We start from the raw sequence: 15,689 nt of genomic DNA on the forward strand, positions 1-15,689 counted from the left end.
AACCATTGCAAATGTGTAATGATTCCTGAAAATACTTCACAAGGCTGATTACAAATGTCCCTGCAAAGTCAGGGTCATATTGAAAGGATGAGCTCTGCCAAAGTACACTGCTCTAAGAGGAAAATAATAGGAGACACACACACACACACAACGCACACACACAAGCACACATGCGCATGGCAAAAGGCAAACTGCAATGAGAAATTCATTTATACTTTTGGGTTCCCAGAAGAACATAAAAAAAATAAAAGCAAAGAAAACTCCACTATAAATAAACCTGCCACATTCTAAATAAAGCTTTTAGTGGCTAGGGAGTCTGGCTGGCTTCAAGGAGTTACAGGATTTGGTCATTTTTAATAGCCACGTTTGCTCTTTCACCAAATGACTTTTCCTGGTAGAATATGCTCAAGGCAAAAGGGATTATTCTCAGTGGTCAAAGTGCACCAGTGGCAAAGGACACAGCCGGAAAATCCCAGAGGAAGGTCACCGTGATAGAGCTGGCCAGGAGGAGACGAAACAGAGAAGCACATAACCATTTGGAAAAAAAAAAAAGATACAGAGCTGCAAAAGGCACCGGGGAAGTCACTGACGAGAACTAAGCAAATTATAGATCCCACCTCTGGAGCCTCTGCAAGACTGTCCACCAGCTCAATTTCCAAGTGAACAGGGAATTGTTACTAAATTATTCAGCATTAACACAAGGTGTTCAAGCAACTGGAGGGTGTACAAGCTTTTTGTCTTCTTTTAGCTCCTGTCTATGTGTGCAAGATTTTCTTTCTCATTCCATTCAACTCTTCTGTTCTTCTGTCCACTGTTCTGGGGATTCTCAGTTTAAAAGACACACACAATCTCGCCCAGCTGTGGCCAAAGCTTCCAGTGACCGAACTTAACGCTACAGTTCTGGTGTAGTTAAGAACTCTGAGCACATCAGAAAAAAGCATCTCACTGCGGTCACCTAGCCAATGAGAATGCACTTCACTCCCAATGTCTTAATCTTCTCACCCATAAAATGGAGACAGTAACATTTGTAAATATATTTAACCCACTGAGCAAGATGCTTGAAGGGCTCAATAAAAGTATTCTTCTCCTCTTGCAACTCCATTAACATTTTTTTCTCTTACTTTATCATCATAATCATCTTAAATGTATATCTGTAAATAATAAGGCCAAAAATGCCAGGTACCAGGCGAGCCCATACATTTGGAGAATAACTTATGAATTACTTTGTATGTGCATGGTACCAGCCCTTCCCAGGTCCAGACTATGGTAGCTTTATCTCCCTGTAAAGGAAACAAAACCAAGCCACTGTAGGCATAAGCCACCAAGTGCATTTTTCCTTCTCTCAAGGGGCTTATAGCCACCTCTGTCTCTGACTACCAAAACACCGAGAGATGATAAAGGCAAAGAAAAAGCGTAGTGGCTTTGCAATGAGATAGATGTCTCTAACTGTCTATTTACATCCTACCAAACCCTTTGTATCTAGTCTGGCGACCAAAGCTGGGTTAACATCATTGAGCCACACTTTTCTCATCTGCAAATTAGGTTGCAGTCGAGGACACTGAGCCCCTCCTACATGGGGTCAAAGGTGATGATGTGTTGCCAAGATTACAAGAACACGTGCTGAGATCACCAGGCCCAGGTTTGATCCCTGGCTTCATCACTTATTCCCTATTTGTCTAACCTTGAAACTCTAATGCAAACAACTAATCCCTTCAGAGACCCTCTATCTGGCAGTGGGGACAATGCCACCTTTGTCAGGGGGTCTGACCTGGAGACTGAACAAGAAAACTTCACGAAGCGTCTACCACAGAGTAAACATTTAACATATATTATGTTTATTTTGGTTCCTTAAAACCTCCTTTCCTTCCCACTTTAATGTCTCTGACCAAGGTCCTCAAGTTCAGCGTCTCTACTCCATATTCACAGTAAAAAAAGATCTATGCAAGTTCCCGCCCTGGCGCAGAGGAAATGAATCCGACTAGGAACCATGAGGTTGCGGGTTCGATCCCTGGCCTCACTCAGTGGGTTAAGGATCCAGCGTTGCTGTGAGCTGTGGTGTAGGTCGCAGCCGTGGCTCGGATCCCGTGTTACTGTGGCTCTGGCAGAGGCCGGCAGCAACAGCTCCAATTCAACTCCTAGCCTGGGAACCTCCATATGCCGAGGGGGTGTGGCCCTAAAAGGACAAAAAAAAAAAAAAAAAAAAAGGTTTATGAAACACAGCTGTTTTGTGTGTGTGTGTGTTTCTTGTTTTTTGTTTTTCTTAGGATTAGAGATTAATAGAAATATGCATCCAATGTTTGTTTATTCCCTGCTGTTCCCCCAATATTCCTCAGCCCTTCTGAGCAGGCTCATTTGGATTCTGCTACTGTCTCCCACAGAAGCCCAGTGGCATTTGATACTCTGCAGATTTCAGAGTACATCTGCCACGTTGTGCTAAATACATGCAGGAAAAAAAAGCCCATGGATTTGATGAGGAAACAGTCCCCCTTTCCTAATAGGGCTGAAGCCGGGACGGGGTGGGGGGGGCACAGATAGGGTCCTCCCTCTGCCATCACTTGCAGTACCAGGGAGTCCCATCTGCAAATTAGTGTCACAACCTACTGTGTCCAGCCCCTGCAACATGGGGTTCAAATGAGAAAAGCAGTGGCTTCTACCCACAACCTTACCTGAGGCTCTTCCAAATACCAGCCCCATGACCCTTTTCTTTAGTTAGGTAGTATTCAAAATGTACTCAGGCTGGCTACAGAGAACAAAGAGCATGGCTTGCACTATCCCTAGATGGACTGGTGATTAATTTTATCTTCAAAAATATATGTTTTTATTTTCATGCTCTAATGTGCACAGGAATTACCTGGGGATTTGTGAAAATGCAGGTTTCTTATTCAGCGAGGATGCAATTCTGCATTTCTAACTAGCTCTCAGGTGAAGATGCTGCTGTTGGTTGGCAGACCCTAACTTTGATGAGTAAGAATGGAGTGTATTTTAGTTCTCCTCCTAGATATAACATCTAAAAAGATTCCTAAAGTTTTGAAATATGAGGTGAGACAGCTGGTGCTCAAGAGAAAATATACCCACATTTTAAAGAAATTTTAAAAACTCTGAATATTGACAACACAGTCTTTACTATATTTCAAAATAGTCAAAGACATAGTTCCAGGAATACACATTATCAAATTATGCCAAGGGATGAGTGTGTGTGTGTGCGTGCACTTGTGCACGCATGTGCCCACAGGAGGTGAACTTAAGTTAACTTTAATGGAAATAATGCGTACAGATGAAAAATGCTGGTATTAAAGAAACTGTAGAAAATGTATCCAGCCAGGACAAGGAAATTCTGTAAGTGCTGGAACATTTTTATCTTTCTTAGATAACATAGTACCTTAAATAACTTCTCCAGGCTATTCTTATTTATCGAAAGGTTACAAACAACATGCAGGTTGTCTGTATTACTTAAAAACTCCAAAGACAATACCTAATTTCAAGGCCAAATACAAAAGCTTCATAACATGTTCCCGTTTCAAAGCCAACTACAAAAGTCTTCATATCTGGTTAATATGTGGTCCATTTCACGGTAATGAAAGGCATTTAACATGCTGTATAGTAGTATAGCAAGGTGTGCCTGTTCTTTTCCTCTTCATAGCTTCAAAAAAAGAATTAAAATATTGCTGGCACTTCAATTTACTAATTGATGAGATTGGCCTTTCAAGGGTTTGTCACAGGGATGGTTTCCAAAAAAAAAAAAAAAAAAAGATTCTATTTACCAAACTAGTTTCACATTAAATAATGGTTCCCAAGAATTCGCCACGAATATCTGGCATTGGTTTTAAGAAAACTGAATAATATTAACACTGTCATTTATTTTTCTCTCATTATATTTTGTTTGATAATGTAATAATAGCATAGAGTAGGACATAAAATGTAGAAAATATTTTTTAAAAAAGATAATCCAACAAAACATATTGGGAAAAAAAGGTCTGACTGCACTGGTGTATTTCCCCTTTAGTGATGTATGGTACAGTTATTAATATGAATTCACGTCAGGAATTAACTTATTTATTTATATTTTTTTTTGTCTTTTGTCTTTTTGTTGTTGTTGTTGCTATTTCTTGGGCCGCTCCCGCGGCATATGTAGGTTCCCAGGCTAGGGGTCGAATCGGAGCCGTAGCCACCGGCCTACGCCAGAGCCACAGCAACGCGGGATCCGAGCTGCGTCTGCAACCTACACCACAGCTCACGGCAACGCCGGATCGTTAACCCACTGAGCAAGGGCAGGGACCGAACCCGCAACCTCATGGTTCCTAGTCGGATTCGTTAACCACTGCGCCACGACGGGAACTCCCTTATTTTGTTTTTAATGCAGCTTATGTGATTATCATTTATTCATTAGGCAGAACCATTCATTTGGGGTTTTTATAATCTTATGTTGTTTTCAACTGGGAAAATCTTTACCTCTAAAACAGTGGATAGTGGTTATAGATATGATTAGGATTCATCTTACATTAATTTTTAAAATCAAGAGTATCGACTGCATGTGCACACACGCACATATGTGTGCGGTGAGGGGAAGTAAGAGCAGAATGGTGAAAAATTTTGAATACAGATGATTAGAGTGATGAGTACATAATAATTATTTTTGTTAATGTTTGATTATATATATTTTTTTCACATGACATACATGCCTTAAAAAATACGTGCCAGGTACTGCTCATATCGCCTATGTATTTTTAAGTTATATTCTATATACGTTTTATGTCTTGCTTCTGGTATTTACTCAGTAGCAATCATGTTCCCATGTTCTAATTCTTAACCATTTTCTGATGATTCATACTATTCTGCTATGCGAATATGCAAGCAAAGCTTCCCCAATTGTGCAGACTTTATGTTTGCCCAATTCTTTCCTCTGAGCTTTGGCTTCATATTTGTGATAAGAAGCAATTCTCTCTTTGCTTTTTTTTCCCCCACACTGACTGTGGCGCCATTGGCGCCATTTATTCATAAATTAGGGTTGCAGAATCGGAGTTTTTCACCCACGAACATATGACTACTATCATTTTGCTTCAAGTGGGAAAATTATCCACTTCCATGAGATGATCCTTCAAGAGGTCCAACAAAATATGCAAGACTTTTTTGTAAGAGGTCTGCATGAATTTAGTTTTTAAGCAGGTTAACCTGACACCCTGGTAAGGAACAAAGATACAATCTGGCTGAGCCCCACAGAGGCTATGGGATTTCCTCTTTCAACTACCTCTGCAGCAGAGGTGAAAAGAAACAGAGTCTGGGGGCTACCAAGAAAGAAGCAGGAGATAACTCGAGATTTTACTCATGTACAAAGTCAGCTAACAGACTATGCATGTGTGCATGTCTGTGCATATTTGTATTATGTGTATGTGTGTGCATATGTATTTGTGAGCACGTGTAGGTGTGAAGGGTTTCTGATAATGTACATGACTAACATTACTACTTTTTTTTTTTTAATATCAGCATCAAAAGATTTCTGACAGCTCTGGGATGCCTGCTATTTCTAAGTGGGGACATTGGGCAAAAAGCAGACAACGCTAGTTGTTTGGCTAGATTGAGATGTGTGATGCTGACTTGCATTCTTGCCAAATGATTGGTGCACAAAGCTCTGTCTGAGTAGGCAGAAGCTTCATGGAACTGACAGTGAATTGTTCTCGCAAGGCCGAAGATACAATTTGGCGGTGGCTGCATAGCCCAGTGCTCTTAACATGCAAACGGCCAGCAAAAATAATGGCATGTCAAGTGCAATTTTCTTACCAGCCGCTGACACCGTAAACTGTAATATAGTGTAATTATTTGGCATCCCGTGTCTTTCATACTAAGCACCACCCGAACGATTTCCAAGTTACGGTGAAGAGGGAAGGTTAGAAGGTCAAATTTAAAGAGAGAAAATGAGTCAGTGCCTTGGAGGGAGAGAATTATAAATAGATGTGGCATCACCAGTGAGAGAGTTATATCCAAATAAGGAACTCCTCAGAAACCCAGGTAGGAGGGAAAAAGGGAAGAAAGAGAGCAGAGAAGTATATGTAAGAAAAGGATTGAGGAAGGATCTCTGACCCCCTGGAAAGTAAAGCATTTTTTTCCCCAAAAATAAAGAAGTATGAGGGAGAGAGGATCACGGATCCACAAAGGACGAGTTAGAGGAACTTGGGTCAAAAATGATGGGAGGGGGAGGGAGTGGGAGGGATCGGGAGCTTGGGCTTATCAGACACAACCTAGAATAGATTTACAAGGAGATCCTGCTGAATAGCATTGAGAACTATGTCTAGATACTCATGTTGCAACAGAAGAAAGGGTGGGGGAAAAACTGTAATTGCAATGTATACATGTAAGGATAACCTGACCCCCTTGCTGTACAGTGGGGAAAAAAAAAAAAAAAGAATGGAAGTCGCACATAGTTTTTTAATATTGCTTTCTTTTCCTGTTCCACAGGGATTTGTATCTTACATATAATTCCATAATCCACAATACAGTTACAAATGAGGAAACTGCGCCCAAGAGAAGCTGTGTGACTTTCTCTTCCAGCTACTTTATAGCAGAGGGGAAAAAAGAAGGAAGTCAGATCTCCAACAGATCCTTGCCCATCTTTATACCTGATTCAAAAGATCCCAACTGGAGTTCTCTGTCTTCTAGTTACCCTGACTCTCTCTCAGCTCCTTAAATAGTCTTGTGCACATGCTGTGTCCTCTGCTGGGAATGCTACCACTTTCCAGCCCTGCACCTTAGTTCTCCTGGTCATATCATCTCAGCTCACAAGTTACACTTTAAGGAAGATCTCATCATCTCACCTAACAGACCAACTTACTCCTCCTTTATTCTTTTTTTTTTTTTTTGTCTTTTTGTCTTTTTAGGGCCACACCCATAGCATATGGAGGTTCCCAGGCTAGGGGTCAAATCGGAACTAAAGCTGTTGGCCTTTGCCAGAGCCACAGCAACGTGGGATCCGAGCTGCATCTGTGACCTATACCACAGCTCCCAGCAATGTGGGATCCTTAACCCACTGAGCAAGGCCAGGGATCAAACCTGCATCCCCATGGATAGTCAGGTCCATTAACCACTGAGCCATGATGGGAATGCCCCTCGTTTATTCTTAACATCTGTCTCCCCCTAGGAACCCATATGGTGAAGGGCATGGATCTGTGTTCCTCAGAGCTGAGAATCCATTGGTACCCACAATTAGGAGACAGCAGGTGCTCAATAAACATTTGTGGAATGATTTGACTGATCATCCTCTTCACTCACAGCCAAAGACTCTCAGGATGGCATCAAGGTGCCCGCTTTAAACAAACCATGCACATTCCATCCTAAGGATAACATGCTTGTCTCAGTTACAACACTTAGGACAGCCACCATAGGTTCTCCTTCCCCTTCTTTCCTAAGACCAGAACACATAAGCACAGAGGGTAAGGGCCCCGTGTACCACCTTATTCTCTTCCAGAACTCGCAGAGAAAGCCAAGGCCGGAGGTCCTGGGCAATGTGGAAATCTGAGTATTTAGGGATGAATATGAACAGGTTCTGAACCCACCTTGTTCCACAAAGAACTGGAGGCAGGAGTGGAGTCTGTTTGGCTGGTATTTCTTTTTCAGAAATTCAGAAAGATTTCTGGTCCAGTTTGTGATATAAGCACAAACATAAATTTGCATATGAATTGGAAGATAATGGAATACACACCCTGCACCATCTCCTTCCACTGGTAAGGGAGACAGCCTCCATAAAGAAGACTCCTCAGCCTTCATAAAGAGACTTGTTCTAACAAATGAACTTGTCATTCTTACTACTGCAAAGGAAGACTTTTAAAATCAATACACAGAAACAATGTTTAAACTACCCAGCTGGTCTTTAAAATACCAATAGAAAGGGAGACTGTTACAGCAACATACTGCCTCCTTGATTGAAAATTGCTTTTTGTATTAAAGCTGATTGAGTTTATTTCACTTTATAAATTCCTCCATTATTTAGGTGAACTATTCGTTCATTTTATTCATGCCAAATATTTATGAGCTCTTCCTATATGCAGGCAGTATTCTAGGTTCTGGGGAATTTGTAGTGAAGAACAAAGGAGACGAAATCTTTTTTTCTTTGCAGAACTTACAGTCTAGTAGGAGACAAATCATAAACAAGATAAAGTATGGAGTATGTGAGATAGCGATCATCAGGAAGAAGAAAAAATAAAGCACAAAGGATATGAAATATCAGAGATGGGACAGTTATATTTTAGACAGAATAGGGCAGAGAAAGCTAAGAATACAAATTTCAGCTTCATTTTATTTATTCATTTTGTTTGTTTGTTTTGTTATTTTCTATTTTGGCCAGCCCAGGGCAAATGGAGTTCCCTGGCCAGGGATCAGATCCCAGCTGCCATGCAACCTGTGCTGCAGCTGCTGTGGCAGCACTGGATCTTTTAACCCACTGTGCCAGGCTGGGGATGGAACCTAGGTCCTGGCACTGCAGAGATGCCACCAATCCCATTGCACCACAGTGGAAACTTCTCAGCTTGATTTTAATTCAATGGGAAATACACAGGCTTATGCTGCTTCTGATCAAGGCGACCCTTAGTCATTCCCCCCATTCCCATGATGCCGCATAAGCCTTTCTGTCCAGGAGAGACACCTAACTTCCCACTCCACCCAGGCCACCAAGCTGAGTACCAGTCACCCTCCAAGACACAAGGAAATTTCAAATACCACCTCCATCTTAAGCAACCTGGGCTAATTAAAAGGGATCCTCTTTAGGCTTCCAGAGTCCTGTGCTCACCTAGTCATGTAATTGTCAGTTTGTCTGTCCATCAATCCAATTACACACACACACAGTTAAGAATACTCCATGACCACATTTGCTATGCACAGGCGCTACACATACATTATTTTATTTATTCTCATCTGCTTGTATTTATCTTATCTGGATAACCCTTGAAGAGCTTTAGTAACTTTCCCAGGTTAACTTTCTGTGTTAACATCCAGAAAGTGGTAAAGCCAATATTCAAATCTCTGCAGCGTTCATCTCTAAGGCTTAGTCCTCGCTCTGCATCCAGCTGCCTACAAATATAGTAAAAACAGACAACAGAGGATGTAAGGGTACCTGTGAAGCTCTGAAGAGCCAGTCACTCAAAAACTGGCTCTGCCCTTGAGCTTGAACTCAGTCTGCCAGGCCTGAGGCTCCCACCATGGTGACTCACAGGAGGGCCTTTTAAAGAGCAGGTATGCTCGTAAGTAACTGATGCTTCTCAGCCAGCTCCTGGGGAGAAGCTCAGCGATGAGGTGGTTTAGAGTCAGATGCGGAAGAGCATGCACAGACATAAAACACTGAGAAGCACTGGTGGGCGCCCCGACACGGATCATCCCCGCACTCAGCCTGATGCATAATCTGAAGCGGTCACCTGAAATGCATTTTGGTCTTTGCCACAACCCAAGATCCGCAAAGGCTAAGCTGTGATAATTCAGGAACTGTGTTTTTTAGGGAGAAATATATATGATCGGAAATGTCTGCAGAAAAAAGTTCTTCAGAAAATAAGTTTAACTCAGACGTAACAACTGTTTGGGAAATGGCCATGGCAGGGAGTGGGGAAAGAGCTAATTCATAACAACAGACATTAAGAATCGGGAGCATCTTGGCCATTTTAAAAACCTAGGGTTCACTAGCAACATCCCCGTCCTTCAAAGAGGCATGAATTTCTCAAGCATTGTTAAGTCACAAAAGGAAAGTGAATGCCTCATCCTTTGCTGCCATCCCTATTGCTACATTTCAAGAATGGAGGTAAAATTAATCATTAGATTTTGAGTCTAAAACAAACTCTAATTGATTACTCTTTCTATGAGGATAAAAATGGGAAGTTCTTCTGGGCACGGCAAGTCTGTTTGCTTATATTACTTAAGACACCAACGATGTGACAGACCGCCATAGAGTTAACTAATAGAAACAGGGAGAAAATATCCATCAATTATATACAAATATAGATATCGTATATCCAGAACTTCGTACGTAGGAAAACGACTTGCCTCAGGGCTGGCCAAAGAAGTTTTGCATATCCAGAAAGCAAGAATTTACAGACTCTGCATTCCATGCTCAATCATTCTTAAGTGCAAATTATAGTTTAAATACATGGTCACTAGTCACCAAGATGTGATGGGATATGGTGGGTAAAAGGATGGCCTTGGAAATTCCCAATCTGATTCAGATTCAGACCATTTACTAGCTCTACGATTCTGGTTTGCTTTATTAATCCACCTAAGTCTCGATTTCTGCACTCGCAAAAAAAAATAAAAATAAAAAATAACATGGTCAAGAGGCCCCTATTCAAAACCCACCAGGCCAGATGTGTTTTGGAATTGAGAAGTTTTCACATTTAGAAATGCATTAAGGTAGATAAACTGTATAGGAAGTAAAACCTTCCACAGAGTCTGGGGCAGCACCCCGTAATCAAAAACATTAACACTTCTGCTAGGAAATATATGAACAGTCACAGTAATGGGATGCATTACAAGTATAAATAGCCTCCAGTCAGTTCTGCTACCTGAGTTTGTATCAGGGTACAAAGCAAACCTTTCGGAGAGTTTTCTATATTTTGGACTTATGAGAAAAGGAGGGTAGATATGTTTGATATTCTTTGTAGATGTGTTATATATATGCAGTACACATATATGTCTGTTTATATATATATATATATATATACATCTCAAGACAGGGAGGAGGTATTGTTTCAATCAAATAAGATTGTGTCTACAAAATGCTCTTAAAATAGTGCTCAACACACAACAGTATTGATCAGAATGTGAATTCCTTGAAGGCAGGGATCATTTTTTTTTTCTCTGTTCAGTGACAGATAGGCCCCCATGTGCCTAAAAAAGTGTGTGGTACTTGGGAAGGGCTCAATAAATATTCTTTGAAAGACTCATGGTACCACCTCATCCACATTTCCCTTGTCCAAGTAGAACTATACGAAATGAAAAAACATAATCCTTGGGGAGGCTCCCTCTGCTTTACAATGAGGTAGAAGCAGGAAGGGGATCTGGAGCCCTCGTGTTAACCCAAGGCTTGAAGATCAATATTTAATTCTCCCTTAAAAAAAATCATTGCATTTGTGAAATGAATCATATTGGCAGGATTCACTTCTGAATCTGACTTATCAGGAAAATCAGTCATTGGCAGGCTCATAATTGGAATTCTACCTAGGACGGTGGTATGAGTCAAAATTAACAGAAGCTTAGGAACAATTCCAAGGAATAAACATGTATCGTCTTCAATAACCCACAAGTGAGACTCTGAAAAGCAGGCAGCACTTATCTACACAAGGAACATTTGTCTAACCTGCCAACAACAACAAAACAGATATAAATCGAGTCCGACACTTATATGCACACACACGTGTACACATGCAGACACCACTAAACTAGAATTTTGATTCTATACATTATACTCAATCTGACAATGAATGAGCCTGTTTCTTTTTGCAAAGTTTACTGAATTACAGAACAATGCACTGCTAAGCACCCACTCCAAAAAATTTCCCTTTCTCCATCCTAGGTTAATAATTGAAATGGCAAACAACAAAAAGAAACAAAAACAGGAGAAAAATCGACCTGCAATTGGAAATACATGGCCTCAAAATAAAATGGAACAAATAACATCTTAGGACTCCCAGGTGGTAGAAATTCAAACTGAACAAAAAATACATATCTCTGTGCTATAAGCTATAGAAAAGGTTTGGCATGCAGATTTCTTTTAAAATGAGAAAGAAAAAACCTTATTTGTGTATGCATTGCACAAATGGTTTTATATCCATGACGGGGCGGAGGAGGTGGGGAGAATGAGCTTTCAGGAGAGGATCAGTTTGTCTACATTTAAATTTGTTACCGTGGGATTATTCATATCCCTAAAGAAACCAAGAGATAAACGAACTAACCATTCTGGCCTGGAGTACTTACAAGTACTTACAAGTGTGGCAACAACTGTGACAAGCCTGATGTTAAAGATCTAGAGACCAGCAACAGATCCTGAAATGGGGATCTCAAAAGCAAAGCTTACCCGGCCAACAAGGATCGGTTCAGGTCCAGAAAACTCTTCTAGGACAAACATTTGATTCCAAACCCAGCCTCTTTTGGAGCGGTTCAAAATCCGCTGTTCTTCACTCAGCCTATTTAGTTCCAAAGGGGATCCACTCATTAAAACTGGAGATTGATTCATCGGAGCCATGTAAATGCAAGGGGGAAGAGTAATCCATAATATTATTAATGGAGTCCAGAGATCCAAGAGCATTGCCGATAGCCGTTCTGGCATGGTCCCACCAGTTAAGCAAATCACCACGAAAATGAGACAATTATTTTTTTTGCCTCCGGTCTGCAGCCATCCAATTCATCATGCAGTGCTGAGCATTTACTTACAGCTCGGCCACGTGTTAATAGCGCAGGAAACAGACATCATCTAAGCAGATTTTCTAGGACCACGATCCACTGGCTTTTCTTCTCATTGAAATTTTCTGCAAAAAAAAAACCAAAAAAACAAAAAAACAGGGAGGAAGAAAGATAAAGGTCCACTGCAACAGGTTTTTAAACAAAACCACTGCTTTTCATAGGTACGTAAGTGAACAACAGTGAGCACCTCCCAAACCCTAGAGTTAAGAAAGTGGAACTGAGGAATTAGAACAAGTCGGCTAACGGGTCCTTTTATATACTGTAAACTTTACTGATTTATTTATATTTGCATATTAATTTTTGTTACTTATCAAAAACTGCTTCAAGTAACTGAAATTCTCTTTTCCCTTCCAGCTTCTTTCCTTCCTCTCTTCCTTTCACTCTCCCTTCCTTCCTTTCTCCCTTCTTTCTTTCTTCCTTCCTTTCTTCCTCCCTTCTCTTCCCTTTCATCCCAAACTTCCCAGTTTAAAGATAACTTCTAGTTCACTTTGGGCTAAAATATGTAAAGAAACTAAGCTTTAAAGGATACTTAAAAAAAAAAATACAAATGAGAACAGGAAGAGAAATATCCTCAGTTTTCACAGTCTTAGCTGCCACAACCCATCAGGAGGGATTGTCCAGTTCAGGGTGCAGAATAAAATTCTCTGCCAGGATGCTAATAATGTGTGAATAAAATTAGAATGCTCCCAGGGAGAAATTCTGTAATGTCCAGCATGTATGTTATCATCAGGACAGTGTCAGGGTTCCCATTCCAAATGTATAGTTGAACAGGAGATTTAAATTATGAAAAGCTCCTTTGGGAATGAAATATGATAAAAATACAATCTCAACTGAGGAGATTCAGAAAGGGATGGGCAAAAAAAAAAAAAAAACCTCCCCATTATCTGAGGTGTCAAATACATTTTTTTGCTTACCTTCACCGTGGCAAAACGTGTTTCTTCCCTCTCAAAAAAATTATTTTTAAAGAAATAATGTTCACTGCAGATCCCAGGGAGAAGCCTGCCTGAATTAGATTAAATGGGAAAATAATTCCTCAGGACACCACTGGGAACAGTTTGGCTCATAATAGGGTAGGGAACCTTTTTCCTGTAGGTCACTGGCTCCATTCTGGCTCAGAATGGGAAAGTGAGAAAGTCATTAACATTGGCTGGGCTGGTGAGCGGCCTTAGTGAACCAGCGGAGAGGGGTAGACCCAGATCCTGCTAAAGAGACAGATGGGATCTGATCTAACAAGACGGTCAGTGGAATCGCCCTGCCTGTCACTCTCTGCCTGGGCTCAGCTCAATCACTGGGACTTTCTCTGTACCTCGAAAGAAGCCCGACCCAGATAAGCAGAGAAGTAAGCACCAGTTCTTTTGGAATCTGAAGAAAAACTTTCAAGAGAGAGCCGACTCAGAGGAAACAGAGTCCAGAGTAACATCACCAACTTTCCCTAGAACGGCAATACATGCAGGGAAATGAGCCCTCCTTTAAAGCGGATTTCCAATCAGCCCTTCTCTCATTACAGTATGAGGGCAGACCTCTGCAGACTTCAAATTTAAAACAAAACAAAATCCAAAAGGTCTTGATAAGAAAGCCCCAAATATGAGTATCTTTCTGAACTGCCAATCTACTTATCATTTATATTTACATATTTAAACAGCATTTAGAGCACAGCCATCACACACCAGGCTCTCCCCTAGCCATGGGGCTATGTGACTATCATTGTTTTCAGTAGAGTGTCTGTTTTAGGGGCAGGAAAGCCTGGATTTGAAGCCCAGCTTACCTCACTCACTATCTCTGTACTAATGGGCAAAATGCTTAAGTTCTCTGAGCTTCTGTTTTCTATTCTGCAAAATAGCAGTAATAATAATTCTTATTTGGGGTGATTCAGAAACAAGACTCATATAAAGCAGCTGAAACATGGGAAGAGCACTCTGTAAGCCGCGGTGCCTGTGGTTTTCCGGAGCCTGAGAAGGAGGGTGGTCCAGACACCATCCCTGCCCTTGAGAGGCGTTGGTTAAAAAAAAGTCCAAAGAATGAGCAAAGGGCTGAGCTGTGTGAGCTCTGCAGGAGGGTCATCCAGGGAGGAGAGTCACACAAAGGCAGTCAAAAATCTCCCCTAAGGTGGATGTGAGAGGGTGAGGGCAACGCTGGTGAGAGAAGGGCTGGACCATATTAGATGGAAGGTGATAGTCGTTGTAATCACAGAGCCTCTTCCTAAACACGTCTCAGGGAAAAGAGAGGAATTCTCCCTAAACATAACCCTACTCCACGATGGGCCATCTCGATGTTCAAAAGGTATGCAAACCATTCCCTGATGGCCCAAGGACCACAGAGGCAGAACTATGAGATGCTGGTGAGAATTTCCTCTGGCCCGGAGTTTGGATTCTAGTTGAAGAACTACCCTTTCCAGTTGCATAACCGAAGGCCAGCTAACAGCAACTAGTGTGGTATTTACCTAGCCAGTTTACTTTGAGAATTAAAAGAGGTAATCTTGGTGAAGCAATTAAGAAAGGCTAGAATGTATAGCTATTTTTAAATTCTACCAAATATTCTGCAAGTATTCTCTGGCATCTGCTCTGCTGTTAATGATTCTGGGACAAGGAAGTTGAATCTCAATGTTAACTCCTAAGAGACACTCCCTTGATGGAAGATACCAAGTGGATGGAATGGGACACAATTAGTATCCTACTTGAACTTGCCAGAATCAGGGAAAAAGTAATAATAGACCTGAAACAATTTTATACAATGACATAGCTTCATTCATTAAAATGAAAAGATTAATAAATAAAGGAATATATCCATAGCCCCAAATTGTATAGTATCCATTAAGACAATATCTTACAGTTAGATAAAGCTTCCTATGCCTTGTACTGTTTTGTTCAAAATTGAGGTACAACAGAATTAAGTAACTTGCCCCAAGAATACTTGCAGTAAAGAGCAAACTGTTATTTGAATCTAAGTAATTTAACTTCAAAATTCTTTCCTACCACAACCCTTTCTCTCATTATATAAATAGGTGATGAGCATATGTATCAGGCACTAAGGGTAGAAAACCAAACAGTTCAGAGTGCCTTTTTTTCTTCTTCTTCTTTTTACAACTGCACCTGCGGCATATGCAAGTTCCTGAGCTAGGGGTTGAATCCAAGCTGCAGCTAAGGCCCATGCACAGCCACAGCCACACTGGATCTGAGCCACATCTTCAACCTATAGCCAGATCCTTAACCTACTGACTGAGGCCAGAGATTGAACTCACAGACACTATGTCAGGTTCTTAACCT

General features: G+C 41.0%; 1 protein-coding gene across 25 annotated transcripts in view; it reads right to left on the reverse strand.

Moving 5' to 3' along the window:
* The window catches only part of CDH8 (cadherin 8), a 1,221,794-nt gene that overhangs the window by 338,644 nt on the left and 867,461 nt on the right, over positions 1 to 15,689 (reverse strand). For 18 of the 25 annotated variants that reach the window (XR_014805726.1, XR_014805725.1, XM_084959944.1 and 15 more), the window contains one exon: positions 12,041 to 12,491. The exons of the other annotated variants lie outside the window; for them this stretch is intronic. Coding sequence is in view for 16 of the 18 variants with exons in the window: in XM_084959944.1 (XP_084816070.1) it covers positions 12,041 to 12,292 (252 nt within the window). In the remaining 2 variants the exon portion in view is untranslated. The remainder of the gene's footprint in view (positions 1 to 12,040; positions 12,492 to 15,689) is intronic. 25 annotated transcript variants of the gene reach the window in all.

This window comes from Sus scrofa, chromosome 6, assembly GCF_054392235.1.
Source record: "Sus scrofa isolate SSC_HxYL_T2T_F1_AM1 chromosome 6, Sscrofa_HxYL_maternal_Yorkshire_Landrace_v2.0, whole genome shotgun sequence".
In the NCBI taxonomy this organism is placed as follows: domain Eukaryota; kingdom Metazoa; phylum Chordata; class Mammalia; order Artiodactyla; family Suidae; genus Sus; species Sus scrofa.